The sequence below is a fragment of the Ictalurus punctatus genome, chromosome 4, assembly GCF_001660625.3.
Source record: "Ictalurus punctatus breed USDA103 chromosome 4, Coco_2.0, whole genome shotgun sequence".
Classification (NCBI taxonomy): domain Eukaryota; kingdom Metazoa; phylum Chordata; class Actinopteri; order Siluriformes; family Ictaluridae; genus Ictalurus; species Ictalurus punctatus.
Genome location: NC_071284.1, coordinates 24,182,259 through 24,205,753, shown reverse-complemented (window position 1 = coordinate 24,205,753; position 23,495 = coordinate 24,182,259). Strand labels below are relative to the sequence as shown.

The 23,495-nt window shown below is 39.2% G+C and overlaps 1 protein-coding gene across 4 annotated transcripts in view; it reads right to left on the bottom strand.

Moving 5' to 3' along the window:
- The window catches only part of zbbx (zinc finger, B-box domain containing), a 78,357-nt gene that overhangs the window by 15,587 nt on the left and 39,275 nt on the right, over positions 1–23,495 (bottom strand). For 2 of the 4 annotated variants that reach the window (XM_047153224.2, XM_047153226.2), the window contains exons 11-15: positions 12,256–12,368; positions 7,900–8,018; positions 7,685–7,743; positions 5,278–6,719; positions 1,507–1,724 (exon numbers count right to left, since the gene is read on the bottom strand). In XM_047153224.2, the coding sequence (XP_047009180.2) occupies positions 1,507–1,724; positions 5,278–6,719; positions 7,685–7,743; positions 7,900–8,018; positions 12,256–12,368 (1,951 nt within the window). Of the gene's footprint in view, positions 1–1,506; positions 1,725–5,277; positions 6,720–7,684; positions 7,744–7,899; positions 8,019–12,255; positions 12,369–23,495 lie in introns of those variants that run through there. The other 2 variants (XM_047153225.2, XM_047153227.2) reach the window with 2 other exon arrangements.

Below are 23,495 nucleotides of genomic sequence, written 5' to 3'. Positions count from 1 at the left end.
GAATTTGACCAGTGTTTATGTCCCCGACCTCGATTTCTGCCTAGCCTCGTTTTGTTTGTTTGCCTGATCGCCTGACTCCTGCCTGTTTTCACGACTACGAACCTTGACTCTTCCTTTGGATTATTCTGCTTTGATTCTGTCACCTGCAACTGGTTCCGTCTCCACCCTCAGAACGTGACAGTAATGGTCCAGAAAAATTTTAAGCTGGATAAAGCTGATACAGCTGTGTGCATAGTTTTTTGTTTGCTTGTTTGTTCTTTTAGATGTGAAGCACCACACACACCTGGTTTGTACCTAGCTAGCCAAATGAATTTTAAAAAAATCTCACTCATCAAAGCCATCTGTGGCTGGCAGCCAAGGGGGCAAAATTTGCCATATTCTCTGGATGGGAGGGATGGCATTTTCTCTCTCCCCCCTGTCAATCACAGCTACATAAGCCAATCCTGTGCATTGGCATCTCATGTATGCAGAAGAGTGTAGATAGTGCTTTCCTCTGAGTATTTTATGCTGTCCTATGATGCAGAATGAGCAATAATTCATGTGATTGGGTGGCTTTACATGTCCCAGAAGCGCATTAGTCCTCACCATTTCCAGTTGGTAGCAGTGATATGATAGGGGAGAGCTGGCTGCTGGGTGGGAATTGGCAGGTGATCAAATTGGGGAGAAAAAAAATCACTCATGCCAAAAATTCTGAACATTGTTTCTGTTGAATGTTAGGAACCCACAACCGCTGGATGTATCAAATGAATACTTTATACTAATGCAAGCTACATTCAATTTCTGCTGCCACTGCAATACAACAGTTTAATGCTGATGTGAATTGTTGATTCTGTAGAAGTATAACGGTAGACACCAAACTACATTATTTACGGTAGGTCGGGTTTAAATAATTTTTTTGTGAAATTTTGTTATCTGAGTGACACCCTAATGTTTGGCACTGACCTACTGTATGCACTTTAGTAGAGATGACCACAGGCAAAATACACCAGGGTGCTTTGACAGTGGTGCCTCTCTTCAATGATACCTTGTGTCATTGGTGAAGAAAGGAAATGAGAAATGTCCATTTCGTGATTGTTACCAGGCCGCTGTAAATTTGACGCAAAATTAATTTAGATTAGATAAAAACCTAAAGAACATGAGCCAGACAAAAGAGTGAAAATGAATGTCCTCTGACTAGATATTTAATTTATATTTTAACTTACCACTTTCTCTCACTTTCTCCCTTAATTTTTGGCAGGTCAAAAAGGCTATTTATCACACAGGAAATTTGATTCACAGAACTAAATTTCTCAAATATCAGTAATATTAAACTCATTGGGTCAATAATTTAAAAAATATTGGATCTTTGCAAGAACAACATTTGTTTTTTCAGTTCTGCTTCCCCTCAAAAACAAAAAAATATTTCTGCAATTTCAATCCTACTTTCTATCTGCACATTCTCCATTTCTATCAACATATGAGAACTGAAGCACATTGCAGTGAAACAGACACGTTTGCTATGCTCACCAGGGATGGTTTGGTAAAGAATGCTGACTGCTCTTCAATCGTGGGGCTCTGAGAGGGGAAAGGAAAATCTGCAATGGGAAACAGTGATGGAGGGAATGAGAATGTGTTTCTCTCCTCCTCTTCCTCCATGTCCTGCAGTGCACATCTCCTCATTTCTTCATCAGAAGAGTCTTCATCAGTGGGCATCATGCCAACACTGTCACTTGACATATCTGAATCTGCACAAAAACCAACAGAAAAGTTTTAGTGTTATTAGAATTGTACTAAAGATAGTGAAGATAGCAATGTAATTTTTTAAAAGTTATTTCTAGATGATGGCACATAAACACTTCTTGAAGTGTTCACCAAAAAGGAATGTACAGTTTCTTCCACAAATGTACTCCATTAGCCAAGACATGTTTGGTGTCTGAACTTTACTGTAACAAAGGTTCAGTAAACAGTATGACCAGTTGCATCATGTCTAAATTATCCTACACTCAGATAAAAAGACATTCCTCAACATGGTTTGAGGTAAAAGTGTGTAAATGTGTGAAGCTACCCTTATAGTAAGCAACATTAGCCTTTGATCCAGTGAAAAAAATAAACATGCTAATATCTAAAGAAGCAAACATCTCTGGGATAATGTAAGAAGGAGAATTTTGTTAATTTCATTTTTACCAGATTTATCACTTTAATGAGGTGAAAATCTTGGAAAGTTGTCTATATTGTTCTGTTAATTTACAAAAAGCTGAGTTCCCTTTCAAAGGCCAACCAATTGAAGGACACAACTGCACAGACACTATGACAATTTGGAAATGCCAATCAACCTACGACACATGTTTTTGGAATGGAGGAGGAAACCCCCAAGAACAGGGAGAACATACAAGTTCTCTGCATGCACCCTGCAGGAGACAGGAATTGAAGTCAGGAATCGAACTACCAACCCCAGAGGTGTGAGGCAAACATGCTAAGCCATGCTCCCCCCATAGATGGTTCTGTAATAAATAAATAAATAAATAATCATTGGCATATTCCTGTGGTACAAGAGGGATAAAAATCAACTTCTGCTTCGCATAAGGCCATATCACACCACCCTGTCATGTTTTATTCCTTTCTTTATTATTTTCATTCACACTGTTCCTAGTGTATTGCCAATGTTTTTTTTGTTTATTTGTTTGTTTGTTTGTTTTTTGAACTGCTTCCACATGTCACATGACCTGTAAAGCAAGCAGCCTATATAGCTAAACAGGGACGTGCACAGACATTTTGGGGGGTAGGGGCTCAAGTGGAAAAAAGTTATCATAATTGTTTCTTTTTTAAAAAAAACACACACAGCATAACTGATGGTCACAAGGACTTAGTTTCACATTTGAGAGAGGGCTGTCTGTATCCTTTAAAGCTCTATCAGCCTACAACAAACTAATAGAATGGATAGTTATTAGATGAGGAGCCTACAATCAAAATTATGAAGTTACTGTTTAAGGCAGGACACTTTTTTTCATGTAGTAGTCAATTTTGAGATTTTGGTCTATTTTGCTTCCATGTCTTCTTTTACTCTAATGGAAAGAAATGTGCCAAAATACACATTTAGATGGTGTTTATTTTAAGCCTACTACCCTCCGTCTGTTTGCATCTGTAGATTATTTCTAAATTAACCAAAACAAGCTAATCTGCATATTTAAACATAACATTTCAGGGGGAAAGACTCCTGATGTAAGTCAATAACTGGGGAAGATCTGTGGTGGTCTGCTTTAGTTATTTTGTTTATCCTATTCACCTGTAGTGTCTTGTCAAATGTATGCAAATTCGTGCATTTGAATTAGTTAACACATCATTTGTATATCAATCTGGTGATTGTGATGATGTTATTAGACACAAATTTTACGGTATTCACCTGCAGTGTCTCCACTGAGTACAGTACATTAGCCTGTATGGCCATGATATATTGCCTTAGCTAAACTTTAGGTAACTTATTACATTAGCTAGTAGCTCATGAGTAATGCATATTTTCAAGACACAAGTTAACTGTATTTGTCTTTTGGCAAATTAGATGTAATTTCATTGGTAGTAACTGGACATTGGTATCTTAGTCTTTTGTTCATCACTATGAGATTAATTTTCCATCAAAAGTATTGCAGTCACGGAGGGAGGGAAGGCATCTAAACTCAACAAAATCTCATCTCCTGACCTGATATTTAGATTTTTTATTCAATAAATATATTTGTTTGACCAGGAAGCTGTGCACAAACAGGAATATCTTCATTTATTAAATAAAAAAAAAGCACTCCAGAAAAAGGGCACTTTCTCTCGATGAAGAAAGAGGGCAGGTGCGCAAGCCCCCTTTGATGTCTATGTGTGCACAAGCCTGTAGCTAAATATAGTACCATTATGATATCATCATTATGAAATTATACATACAACTGTGTCTGCATTTCTTGAAGGAAACTGTTGTCTGTCCCATAGATAAACACAACGATTGCCAAATGTGAACGCGATTTTATTAACAGAACTCGAGTCACAAACACGACACATCACCTGTTAACATAGCTCACGTGGGTTCCTAGTACATGCGCACTGAGGGGCAAGGGTGTTCTTAAAGAGCCCAACACATTTAGAGCATAGCATATTGGAATATACAAATCATGCTGTATTTCTGAACAGATCATTTATCACAATGATCTACAGAAACCCTGGGTTTACAAAACCCTCAAAAGTTTGGAAAGTGTTAATGTTCATAATTGAAGTGATACATGAATAATCTGTCAGTGTATTGTAATGATTACATTTTACACTAAAAATATATTTTAACCTTGTTGCCTACAAAACAAAGCTTGAACCGGGTCTGTATTCAATCTGTTTCAGGATGGGATCATCACAGAAAAATGAAGACAATTAAATAGAAAGTCCTCTGTGATTATCTTGCAAATATTGTTTTGTATGATTAAGTGGGAAATGGGATTATAATTATTATATTTGTTATATATTTTATAAATTAAGAATGGCTCCAAAAGCTGCCAGTTGTGGGGTGTTCTCGTTCTCGTTCTCATTCTCTCTCTCTCTCTCTCATCTTTCTCTCTCTCATCTTTCTCCCCAGTGCTTTAATAACATTTATAATACACAGCTTGATGCCTGCATGGTTCTGCTAGTCAGCAAGTAAAGCTTAAAGTTCCTGCTGTGTGGGAACAAAGCAGTGTATGTGTGATTCTTAGTCAGAGCGTGTGTAAGTATATGTGTCTTTCTTTGCATGTCTCAAGTCAGCAGAGTTCCTGCTGTGCTGTGTGCATATCTGCATTTCAATTCCGATTGTTGGGAGCCCCAGGTGATGGTGGTGATTAGGTTCCTGCCTTGTGTTCCTGTAGTTTTCCTCAGTGTGTAATTGCCTGGCTTAATGCTATGGTGCACTGGGTATTTATTTAATGCTCTAATCGATATCTAAAGAGAAAGGCCTTTATTGCTCTGTCTAAATTAACTTTGGCAAGCAAACAGGGAAAGTGCAGACGGTCTGTGGAATCCAGGACTAATCAAAAATGATGCACAAACTTGCACATCTTGATGTTGCCAAGTAAACAGCCTTCCAGATAGCTACTTAAATTAGCTATCATTTTATAACATAACTATGTCACACACACAATATATATATATCATCAGTGTCATTGCATTACACCCTTTATTTACTGTATATAGTTAACTGTATTTAGATATATTTTACTTGTTATTTTTAGCTGATAGATGATGGCAAAGGTACAGAATATTGCTTAGTAGTGAACAAAACAGGATGCTAATTTTACTCACTTGATGATCTCAGGTGAATAGGATATGAGCTTTGAAGGATTTCTGACTTTGATGATGATGATCCTAAAGGAAGTAAACATGGTTCCTCGTTGTCTGAGAATAAAGGTGATTTCTGAAGTTCTGAAGGTGGCTGGAACTGTGATGGAGTGTTATCACTTTGGGTCTGAGAGGATGATTTAATAGACAGTGGCTTCAGAGCTTTAGCTCTAATATGATCGAGTTCTGAAGGCATTGGACTCAATTTTATCCTGGAGGAAATGGATAAAGCTGGCGAGAGGCATTGAATTGATGTGGAAGGCGATGGGCCATGGGATTGAGCATAAAAAGAGGAATCAAAGCTCTGTGTCGATGTGGCTTGGAGTTTCTGAAAGTCAACAAGTCTTGGTGATTTTAAGATTTGAGTAAACCTATTTTTATCCTCTTCTTCTTGGACAGTCCTACACAACAGTGGTTTAGGAACTTTAGCATATACAATGGTACACTGGTCTTCTGGAGATACTGGGCTCAGTTTTGGCATGAAGGAAGCAGGAAATGCTGCCGATGAGGAAAGCAATGGACTGTGGGATTGCAGAGAAAGAGACATGGAGGAATCCCAGTCTACTGCTGACTTGTATTGTGGTGAAGAAGGCTCTTTAAGTGTCTGTGGTTTGTGAAAATCATTGTGTCTTGGTAACAGAGTTCTTTGAATTGTGTGTTCCTCTTGTTGATGTGATGTTATTAAGGCAGGTACTGAACTGTTTAAAATAGCTGAGATATCTGATTTTTGACCTTCATGAGAAGTGAATGATGAAAGTTTATCAGATTTTGGTGATTGTGAGAACTGACTTAGCATTGTTTCATTAGCAGGTTTAAAACATCTTTGTGAGAAATCGAGTGATTTTGTTTGACACTCAACCTCTTCTGATTGGGAAGGCAATGGGGGATTCAGAGTATTTGATCTTGTTTGATAGCTTTCTGAATGAGTCAGACTCTGTTTTGGATTGGACAAAACAGGGAATGCTGGTGTTTGACTCTGAATTGATGTGGAAATTAATGGACTATGGGATTGAGAAGAAAGAGAAATAGAAGAGCAGGAATCCCAAACCTGTGTTGTACATTTGAGTGTTGACTTGGATTTTGATGGATATCTTGATATCTGTGGTTTGAGAAGTTTTGGTGATTGTGGTTCTTGAAATGTGTGTTCCTTATATTGTTCAGTGTTTAGTATATCAGAGTCTGTTAAAGTGGAGATAGCCACAGATTTTTGGAGCCTATGGAACGTGAGTGATAACAAGAGCTGGTCAGAAGGTGGTGACTCTGAGAATGATTCTACTGACCCACTCAGAATTCTTTCATTATCCAGTGTTTGAATTTTTAGTGAGAAATCCAGTGGCTTTGTTGGATTCAAAACTTCTTCTTCTGCTTGGGAAGGCATTGCTAAAGCATCTCCTCCTTGATTCACTCTGTAGGAGAAAAAATACAGATAAATCCACATCAGAACCCAAAACACAATTAAGAAATGAAAGAAAAAATAGGAACACATACCAATTTTTGAGCATCATGTCATTGGCTAATACCTCTTCCTAATTATCTCCTTTGTTTCCATTGTGTTCTAACTACATTTTTCATCCCTATCCCATGTATTAATTTTCAAAACAATCTGCATCCAGTTCCCCTGTATTATTACTTCAACTGATCTGTGTACTATGTTGTTGCCTGATCTGCAGCCACTGTATCATGTACCTGAACTTTACACCACATGTCATTACCCGATCTGTATCCCACCTGATCTGGGTCGCAGTGTCTTATCTGATCTGCACTCACTATCATTATACATTATGCATCCTTTATGTCATTGCTCATTTGCAATCTCATTAGCTATCCAATCTGCTCCCCCTGTGTTCTTACCCAATCTGTATCCTTAGTCATGGTGTAATCTTCAGCCCATTTGTTATTACATGATTATTTTATTCCTTGTGTGGTAAGCTTACAATACATTACATTTTCTGAAACTGCTCAATGCATACCAGAAATGGAACCAAATATTTTACACTATTTTATGCAAAGATATTTTACTATTTTATGCTAAATATAATTGTACACTGTATACAGTATTTTTTCCATTACCTTGGAAAAATAAGTTTTAACTTAGAAGTATAAATAGTACAAGTACAAGACGTTTACAACCGAAGTAAATTAATACATAAATAAATACAATAAAACTGATAAAACAAAATGACATCAGGTTTCCTGTTTTAGTTTTCAGTCCAGTGTGTTTGGGTTTTCATTTTCATTCCATTCAATTACAGAATAAAATAAATATACAATTCCATTAAAATAGAATTTATGACACAAGATGAGATACTGAGAACATACTGAGAACTTGTTTATGTTGTTCAATATCTCTTTTCTATGTAGCATGACTCACTTTTTATAATTTCTCTGCTTGACTCCAAAGGAAGCACCCACCAGAGGGTCTCCTGCTGTCTGGATAAAATAAAAACCAGAAAACAACCGATGGGAAAAATCTGGAGAGGAGATTAAAATGTAAATGCATAGCTTACAGCCATACACTAGTTAAATAGCGGATATCTCAGTGCCTACAGGTGATATGGGCAGCAGCCACAGAGAGCACTGAATTACCTCATCTATCTCTCTGATACTCAGGCATGATTTGAAAATGTTATTCACTTTTTCTGCTTCTGCTGAGCTGGAGATGGCAAAAAGAGAGACGCAGTAATGGTGCAGATCCATCTCCTCAGCTGCAGCACATGTGAAAGAGAGACAGAGATTATGTGACAGGTGGAGTCTGACGGATATTTTATCAACGTGCAAAATGTAATCAGTGTAAAACAAAAGTAAGAGCATGTTTCAGACAATACATTTGAGACAGGAAGGATTTAATAATGCAAAAAAAAATTAGTCAACTATATTTACAGTGCCTTGCATTTATCCCCTTGAACTTTTCCACATTTTGTAGTGTTATAACCTAGAACTGATATCGACTTAATTTGAATTTTTACCATTTGATTTACACAATATGGCTAAAACTTGAAAGTGACATTTTGACACAAACTTAATTCAATAAAAAAGCAGACAATTGGTGGTTACATAAGTATTCACTTTGGGTCAATAATTGTTAGACCCACATTTGGTTGCAGTTACAGCTGTATTCTGGAGCATGTCTCTATAAGCTTTGTTCATCTGTATCCTCATATTTTTGCTCATTCTTTTTGGTAAAATTGCCCAAGCTCTGTCAGATTGGATGGAGACTATTGGTGAGCAACAACTCTCGCCACAGATTTGACTTTGTAAGCTTCAGTAAGCTTTGGCACATTGAACTGTTGGAAAGTGAAACTCTGCACAGGTCTCAAGTCTTTCGCAGACTGGAACAGTTTTCTTCTAGTATTGCCCTGTATTTGGGTCCTTCCAATGTGCCCTCAAACCTGACCAGTTTCCCAGTCCCTGCTGATGAAAAGCATCTCTACAACATGATGCTACCACCATCATGTTTCACTGTGTGGATGATGTTCTTGGGGTGATGAACAGTGTTGTGTTAAGTACTGCTTTGTAGCGAGGCCAAAAAGTACAATTTTGGTCTCATTATAGCAGTCTCATATTCCATGTCTTCTGAATTTGGAACAAATACATTTAAATGTCTTTTTTTCAATAACTGCATTCTTCTCACCACTCCTCCAAAAAGTCCAACTTTGTGGCAGGCTGCAGGCTGTGGCTGTCCAGTGAACAGGTTTTTCCATCGGTCTCTCCAGCTCCTTCATAGTTACACTTGCCTTTTTGATTGATTCTCTGACTAATGTCCACTATGCCCAGTCTCTGTCTTGAGATGCCTCCTCTAGTTGGTTGTGCCATATTTTTTTTTCTCCATGAATTTAATAGTTCTCCATGGGATGTACAAAATTTGGGATTTTTTATCACTAAACTCTGAGTGATGCTTTGTCCAAGACTTGTTTTGGAATGTATGCAAGTATGCAATCAACAAGACCACTTTTAGCTTGGTTTTGCTAGTTAACTAATCAGCATAAACCAGCTACGAATACATTTTTTGCAAGTCTAAGCTGTTGCTTTTTAGTGGGAAAGCCACCGAATGGAAGCTTTAAAGAAACAAGCCAAATATAACAGTGAACAAACAAAACAAATGTCATGTCTATCAGGGAATATTCACCAACACACCAGTAAAGGGCATCCTCCCCTGAATTCTACAACTCCTCTTCAATTGTTGCAGACACTTCCTATTCCTAGAGTATAAATAGCACATGGGCAGTTCGAGTAACTGCAAAACCCAGCCGAATAGTTATTGTGTAAGTTCTGAGCCTTTGTTTGCTTGACCCCTGCTTCTCATCCTTTTTTCCATGTTCTTTGGACATTCCTCTGGTTCTCTCAATCCTGTATCTGATCTGTACTCTGTTCCTTGCCTGTTCTATTGACTGCGTTTTCATACTGTATACTATGGATTGTTAATAAACCTCTTATACAAGGATACGAACCATCCCTCTGTGTCCGTTATATTACAGGGTTCTGAGAATAAAGAAGTACAAGACAAAAAGGATGTAGAGCATGAAAAGCACTATAAAACAACAAGACTTTGCAGAGAACATTGCCATTTCAAAAGAACAAAGTGAGACAACTAGAAAGGCGATACAAATGATCAGGCACCATGAACAAAAACAGAGTAGGAATGAAATAACCAGAGCTATGTCTCAGATCATATACTTCTCATTTTTTTTGTACGTTCACACTGGAAAATGTAGTGAGATGTTCCCTATGAACACTCAGACAAACATAAAGAAAATGCATGTGAAATGTGCTTCCTGGTTTTAGCCTACTTTCTGTAGTGCCAGTAGAGTTTGATTTGAGTTGTCAGTATCACACAAACATCCAAGTACAACCCCAATTCTGAAAACGTTGGGACAGTATGGAAAATTCTAATTAAAACAAAGGGGAGTGATTTGTAAATGTACTTTGACTTGTATTTAAACAAAAACATATAAAGGCAACGTATTTGATGTCTTACCTAATCAACTGCATAGTTTTTTGAAGATAACATTTATTTTGAAAATGATGCATGCAAGAGGTTCCAAAAAAGTTGGTACAGGGGCAATTTATGACTAATAGCAATGTCACAAGTTGAAATAAGGTGGTGATGTAAAACAGGTGAGGCAATTGTCTAATCATTGTATATAAGGTGCCTCCACAAAAGGCCTAGTCCTTCAAGAGCAAGGATAGGTCGAAGCTTGCCGATCTGCCAACAGATGCGTCAGCGACTAATTTAACACTTTGAGAAGAGCATTCCCCAAAGACAAATCGGTAGGATTTGGGGCATTTCACCTTCTACAGTGCACAATATAATTGAAAGATTCAACAAATCCGGTCAAGTCTCGGTGCGTAAAGAGCGAGGACGAAAACCACTTCTGAATGCATGTGATCTTCGATCCCTCAGACGTCACTGTCCTAAAAACCATCATGAGTCTTTAATGGATATCCTGGCATGGGTTCGGGAATACTTTGGTAAACCTTTGTCAGACGACACCATTCGCTGTTGCATCCACAGATGCAAGTTAAGGCTTTACTATGAAAAGCAGAAGCCATATATCAACACTGTCCAGAAGTGCCACCGACTTCTCTAGGCTCGGTCTCATCTGAGATGGACAGTAGCACATTGGAGTCATGTTTTGTGGACAAAACAGCCATTGTGTTCTCCAGGCCTAAGAGGAAAATGACCAAAGAGGAAAAACACCACACTGTTATCAGCTCAGCTCCAAAAGCCAGCGTTTGTCATGGTATGTGGGTGTGTCAGTGCCCATGTACACATTTTAGAGCGACATATGCTGCAATCCAGAGCAGGACAACGCCAAACCACATTTGTAAGCAGAGAGTGCGGGTGCTAGCATGGCCTGCCTGCAATCCTGATTTGTCTCTGATTGAGAATGTATGGTGCATTATGAACCGGAAAATAAGGAAATTAATTCCCAATACAGTTGCACAGGTGAAGAAATGCATAGTGGATGAATGGGGAAAATTCTGCTTGCTAAACTTAACTAACTGGTGTCTACAGAGCCCAAATGCTTAATAAGTGTTATTAAAAGAAACGCTAATGTTTCACAGTGGTAAACAGTCAACTGTCCCAACTTTTTTGGAGTGTGTTGCAGTCATCAGATTTGAAATGTGTGGCTGTCACAACTTTTTCGTAATTGGGGTTGTACTACATAGTCAGGCACATGGTGTCTCTTCCAAGAATACAGTGTATTGTGTAAGATTTAAGACATAGCTCACAATTCAAATGGGAAGTGTTCATGACTGTGATAAAAAAGCTACATCCTCAGAAGAATAATTTAAATATATTCAAGATCTTTTCAATCAACGTAGTGACAAACTGTCAGATTCACGGAAGAGGTTTAAATCTGCCCATTTCTGAAGTCATATTTTAAGCTTGATACACCGTAGGAAGACATGTACATAGTGTCAAATAGACCATTTTCAATCAGTTAGCTGTGCATGATAATGTTCAGTCTCAGAAAATAATTAGTGTACACATACAAGGTGTGAGTAAGTGTTGGGGGTGATGCTGGAACTCAAAGTTACAGTGTTTAAGTGAGATGCAAGCTTCTTCACTCTTCTCTACTCTTTTTCTTCTTTCCACCTGCAAAATCTCAATGTGTACGTGTTCCTCTGCTGTCAGAGGCCCCAGTCAAGCCATTAGACATCTTCTCCACTGTGATAAAAGCTCTGAGAATAGCCTTCAGTGGTGTAAGTGTGATTGATTGGCAGCACCTGCTACAGGAATTCCAAAGGCCTGAGCAGTGAGGGGGTGAAACAAACTTTTTTGAAGTGTGTTTGAAATTCTTGGTGAGGCCATTTAGTAGGTATGGTAGGTAGGATTTCATTTATTGATTGAATAACTGCCTGTGGCTAACACACATATATGCATAACAGTTTCCTTTGCAATCTTTCCATTTTTGTGTGGAATAGAACAATGCTGACCTGTCAGTTCATGAGTCTCATGGGTCTGTTCAACAGGCCGTGTGCAAGTGTCTGTAATCGGGTCCTGTGGGGATCTCGGGGTGGAAAGCAACTTTAAAGATTCATCCTTTGTTCTGAAGAAAAAGAAGATGAGAATCAGTGTACAATCTCATAATCTGATCTTATCACTACAGTGTAGAGTCACTGATTTTTATATTATATATATATATATATATATATATATATATATATATATATATATATATATATATATATATATAACACACACACAGTGGGGAAAATAAGTATTGAATGCATGAACATTTTTTTCAGTAAATATATATCCAATGAGGTTATTCACATGGAATTTTCACCAGACTTTGGTATTAACTCAAGAAATCCACACATATAAAGTAATCCAAACAAGCCCATAAATTAAGTTATGTGTAATAAAGTGAAATGACATTGGAAAAAAGTATTGAACACACTAAATTAAATTTATTTAATACTTAGTGGAAGAGCCTTTGTTTGTAATGACAGCTTCATGACACTCAGTGTATGAAAAAATTAATCAGCCACAGTATTCAGGTGTGATTTTGGCCCATTCTTCTAAACATATTGTCTTTAAATCTTGGATTGAAGTCAGGTGATTGACTGGGTCATTCTAATGCCTTGATTTTTTTTTCTCTGAAACCAATTGAGAGTTTCCGCTACTGTATGCTTTGGATCGGTGTCCTGCTGGAAGGTCCACCCACATCTCATCTTCATCATCCTGGTGGATGGCATGGCAGCAGATTCTTCTCACGAATCTCCCGGGAAAGAGCTCCATTAATCGTTCCTTCAATTATATGAAGTGTTCCAGTACCATGTGATGAAAAACAGCACCACACCATGATGCTTCCATCTCCAAACTTCACTGTTGGTATAGTGTTTTTAGGGTGATATGCAGTGCCATTTCTTTGTGAAGCTCAACAACCTTTTTGACTCAAATCAAAGTTGTATTCCTTGGTTTTACCCATTGTTAGAAACGACAAAGGGAATTTTGCATAATTGTTACCTCATATTTATACCACTGTGAAACATGGTTGAACAATTTCCTTTTCCTGTTCATCCAGGTTTACTAAAAAAATTAAATATCAATGGGAATATACTTCAAATATATTTTTCTAATATGAATTCATAGGGGTGCTAATAATTGTTGCACACCTATATTTACCAAAGTTTTTTTTTTTAAACCTGTGTTGTGTTTGCAATTGTTTGATATCATAATATTTGTCACATAATGTCCGCGAGGCTCTGAAACCCAACTCCCTTAGGCCGAGGAGAGAGTGAGCTGCGAGTGGAGCTGCCTGATTATAAAGCGCTCACAATGCATGCAGTCAGCCCTCTCAAGGGCTGCTCTGGCACAGCTGCACCCCCAGACACTTCACACAGAAAGTGTGTCCATCCATCCCCATGATAAAACGAGGGCAAGGCATGACACACTTCCTGAATTCTCCCTCACTCATACTTTTCGTTTTTTTCTTTTTTTAAAGGGACAGAAAAGTAAAGAGATTTTTTTTATTGGAGAAGAAATTAAGAGTCTTTTTGTGACCATTCACACAATACAACTGACATGCAGTCTCACTGAAGATAATAAGGCATGGTTCACAGGTGCCAGTTTAATAATCACGCAACATACTTAATTGCCATGTCACATGACCGAGTCAGGCCTATAAAAAGGCATTATTTCTTACAAGCTTCACATAACAGTCAGAGGCGAGGGTGCTTCCCACAAGGTGAAGCTCACGTAACGTTGAGCTCCCTTTGAAAGGGAACCTGTGCTGCCCAGTTGGGGGGAATATACATAGACAAATTTAATATTTCACTCATGCTGATTAGGCTGCTTTAATATTTAATTAAAAATTTTATTAAAAAAATAATAATAATTTAAAATTTAATATTTCACTCATGCTGATTAGGCTGGTAGGCTGATTGGCGTGTCTAAAGTGTCCGTAGTGTATGTATGTGATTGTGCCCTGCGATGGACTGGCACCCTGTCCAGGGTGTACCCTGCCTTGTGCTTCCTGCGACCCCTGCCCTGTATTGTTTCCTGCGACCCCTGCCTTGTAATATTTCAACCTGTGCTGCCCAGTTGGGGGGAATATACATAGACAAATTTAATATTTCACTCATGCAAAAGACCATTCTACACTCTTTTAAACACTACTATAATATTAAAAAAAAAAAAAAGCCTGAATAACAGGCTTCAATGATTATAGAACGGTTGCACTCACAGCAGTAGCCATGAAGAAGGCAAGAAGCTAGAAACATATCAACAAGCAAATTTCAGAGTCCCTTGAATCCCTGCAGTATATCTCTCATCCAAACAGGTCTGTAGACAATACAGCACATATCACTCTTCAATATTCCCTCAAGCACCTGCACAAATGGAATTCCTGGACTTCTGGACTACAGCTTCAGTTAACCCCACTAAGCTAGTAAGGAAACTACCTGACAGTGGTCTACCCACTAACACCTGAATCTTTGACTTTTCATCTAATAGATCTCAGGTGGTGAGTGTGGAATCTCTCTTCATATAACACTCAGCACTGGCATTCCTCAAGGTGTTATAATGTTCTCACTATACACATTATGGTACACAAGAGCGCATGGTAGCTTAGTGGTTAGCATGTTCATTTCACACCTCCAGGGTTCGATTCCCGCCTGGGCTGTGTGTGCGGAGTTTGCATGTTTTCCCCCGTGCTGTGGGGGTTTCCTCCGGGTGCTCCTGTTTCCTCCCCCAGTCCAAAGACATGCATGGTAGGTTGATTGGCATGTCTAAAGTGTCCGTAGTGTATGTATGTGATTGTGCCCTGCGATGGACTGGCACCCTGTCCAGGGTGTACCCTGCCTTGTGCTTCCTCCGACACTGAAGGAGTAAGCGATTGAATATGGATGGATGGTACACAATGGAGATGAGTCCATGAGTTCATAATTAAAATTGTTCAGTAACCTAACTCTGTACAGCAGTGGTCACCAACCCTGTTCTATGAGATCTACCTTCCTGAAGGTTTCATCTCCAACCAAAATCTAATACACCTGTTTTAGCTGATTAGAACTTCTTAAAGCAATGATTAGATGGTCAGGTGAGCTTGGAGCTAAATCTTGACCCTAATCACCCTGGTCACTTAGTTCACATGCAGGGACACCAAATACAGCCTCAGGAGGAAAATATATATATATATATATATATATATATATATATATATATATATATATATATATATATATATATATATATAAAGATATATATATCTGAAAGTGTCATCACCCACAGAAACCACTTTGCCAAAAGTTTTTTGTTTTTTGTTTTTTTTGTTGTTGTTGTTTTTTTAGGAAATATTAAAGTAATATTACATTAACAGTGAATTTAAGATAATAATAATAATTTGTGATGAATGCTACCTTGCCTAATAATCTGTGTTTGATCCATGCTACCTGAAGAAAGAGCTCAAGCTTGAGCTCCTGAGTTTACATGTGCCATTACAAAATGGCATCCCATAAACCTAGACCATGCATAGAATGTTCATTTATGAAGAAAGCATTATCTTCTTCACAAAATACAAGAGAAAATGCATAAAATACATAACAGAATCATAGAGTGTTACAACTGAGTAATGTTGCACCTTCTAGAGGCTAGGTGCATGTTTTCAGTTATAATCTAAGGCACAAAATGTTAAAACAATGCTACTTGGTAAAATTCTAAATAATAATAATAATAATAATAATAATAATAATAATAATAATAATAATAATAATAATACATAATAAATAAATAAATAAATAAATAAATAAATAAAAATCTTTGTAAAGGTACTAAGGAAAAACGTTCATTAATTTCAGCTGTCTGCTATAGTTAAATGTGGTGTGTTAGGTCAAGAAACATACTGAACATGCAAACTAATAAGGACAAACTAAGTAAGCAGCGACCTAACACACTCTCCAACATATTCTAACCCATTTTATTCTCATGAAGTGTTTATTAATGAGCTAATGAGTTAAATGAGATCTGCAATGGTCTGGAATTGAAAACTGCCTAAGTGTTTATAGCAATGCAGATATGAAAATGCAGTGTGTTTCTATTATAATAGAGGAACCGAGAGCTGCAGTGGCTGAGAGGCAGAAATCCAAATTTGATTCACTACACCAAATCCTCTCCTTAACCTAAAACAGTAATTTAACACATAACTGTGTTCAGCCTTCTGACTCATTCTATCCTTTTTACTTTATTTGTCTTTATTCTCTCTATTTCAAGCTACCCTGAAGCTCTTCTCACACACACACACACACACACACACACACACACACACACACACACACACACGTAGAGAGAGAAAGAGACCATGCCATTAACAGCCTCAAAAATAAAACACTTTTACATCCAGCAATAAGTACACACACACACACACACACACACACACACACTGTACTGTCTTACTGTACTTATAATTCCTGTACATAAATCTAACGCAGGGGTCTCCAACCTTTTTGTGAGTGAGAGCTCCCTGAAGGGATTAAAATAGTCTAGAGGGCTACTTGTTTGATATACTCCAAAAATATACAATTTGTTATAAATATAAAAAATATAAACACAATGGTGCTTTTTAAACTTTAAATTAACAACATTATGTCAAAGGGATAATTAAATATCTTGATATCCTGGCTGTTATGTCACAGCAAACCAGTGACTACATTTCTCATCCCGCACAGCAGCCTACAAACATGGCCACCATGGACTACACTTCCCACACACATGTTTTCACCTTCTTCGGAATACTAATCATACACACCTGTTTCCAATCTCACACACACTCACACCACAGTATATAAGAGTATATGACTTTGCATCGTATTGAGTTTAATGCTTTGCCAAGTGGTTGTTCTTTCTCATTTCGTTTCATGTTTATTGACCTCATTTCTCGCTTACTGACTCTGATTCAAGCCTCGCCCTGCTTATGCCTGTTTGCTGATCGCCTGACCCATTGCCTGTTTTGACTACGCTTCTGCCTAATGATTTGGATTTGTCTGCCTGTCGTTCCTAAATAGAACATCTTTATCTGCACTTACTTCCGCCTCACATTCCGCTACGTGACAGTATACTGTGCCTAAATATGGAAGGAGCAGGAAGACGGAAGAGACGTCACACAAAGAAAATTAAGAAAACCATCCCAGCTGTGAATTTGATCCCGTTTCCACTGTGGACTAGAACCAATCTCCCGGAGCTGTTTGATAGCTTGTCAGGTGCTCCTGAATTTTTTCTTGAGGACTGCCAGATATACTTTTCCAGCATAACGGACCCCAAGCCTGGCGAGAAGCAACAGCTAGGGCTCTTGTTGTCCCGGTTTTGCAGCCCAGCACGCCAGTGGGCACAGCATTTAGCAGCCATGGGATCTTGGGGACTGGAGAGTGTCAATCTGTTTGTGGGACTTGTCATGAGGTAGCCCAGACTTCTGGGCGATCTTTGAGGATCTTGTAGGGGAACCATGCCTCAGAGATGAACCAGATGTGCCATTTACTACATATTATCAGCAGACTTGCATTGCAACCTCCTTCCCAAAGCTCCTGCCTAAGACCCACTATGTGGTCTCAGCAGCCAAGCTCCAGCTCGAGACCCACGAGGAGGTCTCACCTACTGAGCTCCAGCGAGAGGTCAACGTAACGAGTTTGGCACCAGAGATCTAACCTGAGACCCACGAGGTGGTTTCACCTGCTGCGCTCCAGCCAGAGGTCAACGTGGCGACCTCAGAGCTCCAGCTTGAGACCCCTGAGGATGTCTCACTTACTGAGCTCCGGCCAGATGTCAACATAATGACCTCAGCCCTAGAGTTTCAACCTGAGACCAATGAGGTGGTCTCAGCTCCAGAGCTCCAGCATCAATCCAAGTTCCTGTCCGAGGCCAAAGAGGCAACCTTTCAAGCCAAGTTCCTGTCCAAGGCCGAAGAGGCGACCTTTCAAGCCAAGTTCCTGTCCGAGGCTGAAGAGGCGACCTTTCGAGCCAAGTTCCTGTCCAAAGTCCAAGAGACTGCCAACCCAAGCTCTGCTAACGGCAAGTTCCATCTAAAGGTCAACGATGTGACCTTCTACGCCAAGTTCCAGTCTGAAACTGATGCCACGACCAACCAGGCTCTGCTCACACCTGAAACCGACGCCACGACCAACCAAGTTATGCTTACACCAGAGTCCGCTGAGGACGCTGCTCTGCCATCCTGCTCCACTGAGGATGCTGCTCTGCCTTCCTGCTCTGCTGAGGACGTCACTTTGCCCTCCTGCTCCGCTGAGGATGCTGCTCTGTCTCCTAGTTCATGTGAAGACATTTGGCCAGGACCACCTGGGGAGGGAGTGTATTTTGGGGGGAGTTCTGTCATGTCACAGCAAACCAGTGACTACATTTCCATCCTGCACAACAGCCTACAAACATGGCCGCCATGGACTACACTTCCCACACGCACACATGTTCACCTTCTTTGGAATACTAATCACACACACGTTTCCAATCTCTCACACACACCACAGTATATGCTCCAACACTATGACTTTGCGTAGTATTGAGTTTAACTCTTTGCCAAGCAGTTGTTCTTTGTTCTCGTCTTGTTTCATTTCATGTTTATTGACCTCATTTCTCACTTACCAACTCTGATTCAAGCCTATTTATGCCTGTTTGGTGATTGCCTGATCAATTGCCTGTTTTGACTATGCTTCTGTCTAATGATTTGGATTTGTCTGCCTGTTGTTCCTAAATAAAACGTCTTTATCTGCACTTGCTTCCGCCTCACATTCCACTACGTGACACTGGCATAAAAAAATGTTAATGATTTCTCACAAGCAGTTTTAATATTTTTAAACAATCAATCCTGAAAAACATTCCAACAAAATGTATTGAAATATGTACCTTTTTATAATCTTTTCTTTCACATTTCTCTGAACACATTTCCCTAAATAATTTAATTCCATTTAATTTCAAGAGTCACTTGTCACAGTTTAACTTTGACAATAAATATTCTTTATAATGACTGCTGTATTCTGTCCAAATCAGCCTACTTTATTAGGCAGAAAAAAAATACAGTGGTCAACTAATAGCCTTTTATTAGGAAGCTTGGCATTGCATAATGTCCACAAGTGCCCTATAATCAGGAGTTTAACCTGACACTGCAACTCCAAATGTGCATCAGTAAGGTATGTTCTGTGTTTGTTCTTAATAAAATTCATGTCTGAAAATGCAGATTCACACAGGTAAGTTGAACCAAAAAGACAAGCTACTTTCATGTCTGCTGTGTAAATGTTTATGTATTTCTCTGGGTCAACAAGTTTCCAAAAGTCTGTGGCCCCCTGATGGGCTTTGAGGTTAATGGCACTTTGCATAGTGAGAATCTCCATCTCAACCTCACTAGAATCCAGGTTCAATGAATCACTTCGTTTCTCAGAAATGTACAATATGTCCACTGGCATGAAAGGATTTGCAATGAATGACAAGCATGGTTGCAGCTTATCAAAGTCATTGAATCTGTCCTCAAATTTTTGTCCAAGTTTTGTCAAGCATTCAGAGTACTTATTTAATTCTCTGTCAAAGACCTCAGATGCAAAAGCCTTGTTGCTTAGCATTGACTGCATGGATGGAAAGTGATACAACCTCTGTAAATATGTGGAGAAAAACCTGACCTTGGCATTAAATGCATTCACAGCACTGATCATGTTACTGATTGTCTTACCTTTACCTTGCAGTTCACAGTTCAAATTATTAAATTTCCCAGTGATGTTAGTTAGGAAAGCAAGGTCCAGTAGCCACTCTGCGTATTCAAGCATGGAGGTGTCCTCCCCTCTGCATTCCATGAACACCTTGATTTCACTCAAAAGTTCAGAAAAAAGCTGCAAAATCCTTCCTTTGCTCAGCCATTGAATTTCAGTGTGAAGCAACAGGTCAGCATATTCAGCTGAGAACTCCTTAAGTACCTTGAATGACCTGTGATGTTTACCTTTTGACTGGATGATGATAATTATTTTAACTACGGGATCATTACATGATCAAATCCCATCACTTTGGCACACAGTGCCTGCTGGTGTATAATGCAGTGGTAATGTAGAAACTTTGGGAAATCCAGGCCCCCTCTGCATAGCGCAACGAATCCAGTGTGGTGGCCAGTCCTCATAGGGGCTCCATCAGCTGTCACTGATACCAGCTTTTCTAATGGTACGTTTTTGTTGATGAAGTAACCGCATCATAAATATCATCAACACCCCTTGTTGTTGGCTTAAGGGGCAGTACTGTCAGGAATTCCTCGTTCACTGTAAAATTACTAAAAACACTCTACGGCTAAAATCTACAGACTCATCACATGGTGTGGAAAACCATTTGCACGAACCCTAAGTCTTTCTCCAGTTGCTTTGTTACATCCACTGATATAGCCATGACTCGTCTTGCATTTGTGTTTGCCACCAGTTGAACATCGGAGAGTGCAGACATGATTTCATCTCCATTCTTGTGATCTTTAAACAGTACGTTCGCGATTACAGTCATTGCTACCTTGACAATTTCACCATCCGAGAATAATTTTTTGTGTTTTGTCAAAAAATGAGCAACCCTATATGAAGCTTCAATTATAGTCTGTGACTTCTTAGTGGGTCTGGTAAAAAAAAATATTGATACCTTCTTAATATTGCTTTCAACTCGTTAACTTTTGCTTTTCTAAGTGATGTACCTGGTGGATAACTGGTTTTGAAGGTCTTGTGGATTGTGGTGAAATGTCTCTCTGCGTTGTGCCTCTTGGATACCACAATGCTAGGTGCACAGATGAGGCATGCACTTTTGCCTTTGACATTTTTGAAGATAAATTCTCTCTCCCACTCCTCATTAAAGTAATAAGTCTTTTTCTTTTTTGCAGTACCTGGTGCACCATCAGCTATAATTAATCCTTTGTTGTTTTTTTGTTATAATTGATTTCACCTTGTTTATGCCACCAGCTCACTACCATCTCAACTCACAGAATAGCCTATGAGAAACGTATATATATATATATATATTTTTTTTTTTTTTTTTTTTTTTTTTTAATGTTAAATATTTTATGTGGCCACCATTATTTTCCAGCACTGCCTTAACCCTCTTGGGCATGGAGTTCACCAGAGCTTCACAGGTTGCCACTGGAGTCCTCTTCCACTCCTCCATGACGACATCACAGAGCTGGTGGATGTTAGAGACCTTGTGCTCCTCCTACTTCCGTTTGAGGATGCCCCACAGATGCTCAATAGGGTTTAGGTCTAGAGACATGCTTGGCCAGTCCATCACCTTCACCCTCAGCTTCTTTAGAAAGGCAGTGGTCGTCTTGGAGGTGTGTTTGGGGTCATTAACATGCTGGAATACATGCTGGGATCATGCTCTGCTTCAGTATGTCACAGTACATGTTGGCATTCAGGGTTCCCTCAATGAACTGTAGCTCCCCAGTGCTGGCAGCACTCATGCAGCCCCAGACCATGACACTCCCACCACCATGCTTGACTGTAGGCAAGACACACTTGTCTTTGTACTCCTCACCTGGTTGCCACCACACACGCTTGACGCCATCTGAACCAAATAAGTTTATCTTGGTCTCATCAGACCACAGGACATGGTTCCAGTAATCAATGTCCTTAGTCTGCTTGTCTCCAGCAAACTGTTTGCAGGCTTTCTTGTGCATCATCTTTAGAAGAGGCTTCCTTATGGCACGAAAGCCATGCAGACCAATTTGATGCAGTGTACGGCGTATGGTCTGAGCACTGACAGGCTGACCCCCCACCCCTTCAACCTCTGCAGCAATGCTGGCAGCACTACTATGTCTATTTCCCAAAGACAACCTCTGGATATGATGCTGAGCACGTGCACTCGACGTCTTTGGTCGACCATAACGACCATGTTCTGAGTGGAACCTGTTCCGTTAAACTGGTGTATGGGCTTGGCCACCGTGCTGCAGCTCAGTGTCAGGGTCTTGGCAGTATTCTTATAGCCTAGGCCATCTTTATGTAGAGCAACAATTCTTTTTTTCAGATCCTCAGAGAGTTCTTTGCCATGAGGTGCCATGTTGAACCTCCAGTGACCAGTATGAGGGAGTGTAAGGGCGATGACACCAAATTTAACACACCTGCTCCCCATTCACACCTGAGACCTTGTAACACTAACAAGTCACATGACACTGGGGAGGAAAAAAAGGGCCCAATTTGGACATTTTCACTTAGGGGTGTACTCACTTTTGTTGCCAGTGGTTTAGACATTAATGGCAGTGTGTTGAGTTATTTTGAGGGGATAGCAAATTTACACTATTACACAAGCTGTACACTCACTACTTTACATTGTAGAAAAGTGTCATTTCTTCAGTGTTGTCACATGAAAAGATATAATCAAATATTTACAAAAATGTGAAGGGTGTACTCACTTTTGTGAGATACTGTATATAAAATGTGTGCGCGTGTGTGTGTGTGTGTGTGTGTGTGTGTGTGTGTGTGTGTGTGTGTGTACATAGTGGTGCTTGAAAGTTTGTGAGCCCTTTAAAATGTTATACATTTCTACAAATATATGACCTCAAACAACATATTTTCACACAAGTCCTAAAAGTAGACAAAGAGAACCCAATATTTAAAAATATTATATTTATTGAGGAAAATTATCCAATATTACATATCTGTGAGTGGCAAAAGTATGTCAACCTATGCTTTACAGAATCTCATGTGGCCGCTTGTGCAGCAATAACTGCAACTAAACGTTTCCGGTAAGTGTTTATCAATATTGCACAGTGGCTTGGAGGAATTTTAGCCCACTCCTAAGTATAGTACAGCTTCAACTCTGGGATGTTGATGGGTTTTCTCACATGAACTGCTTGCTTCAGATCCTTCCACAACATTTCTATTGAATTAACGTCAGGACTATGACCTGGCCATTCCAAAACATTAACTTTATTCGTCTTTAACTGTTCTTTATTAGAACAAACTTGTGTGTTTAGGATCATTGTCATGCTGCTTGACCAACTTTTGAGATTCAGTTTACGGACAGATGTCCTGACATTTTCCTTTAGAATTTGCTGACATAATTCAGAATTCATTGTTCCATCAATGATGGCAAGCCGCCCTGGCCCAGATGCAGCAAAACAAGCTCAAACCATGATACTACCACCACCATATTTCACAGATGAGATAAGATTCTTATGCTGTAATGCAGTGTTTTCCTTTCTCCAAAGATTATGCTTCTCATTTAAAACAGA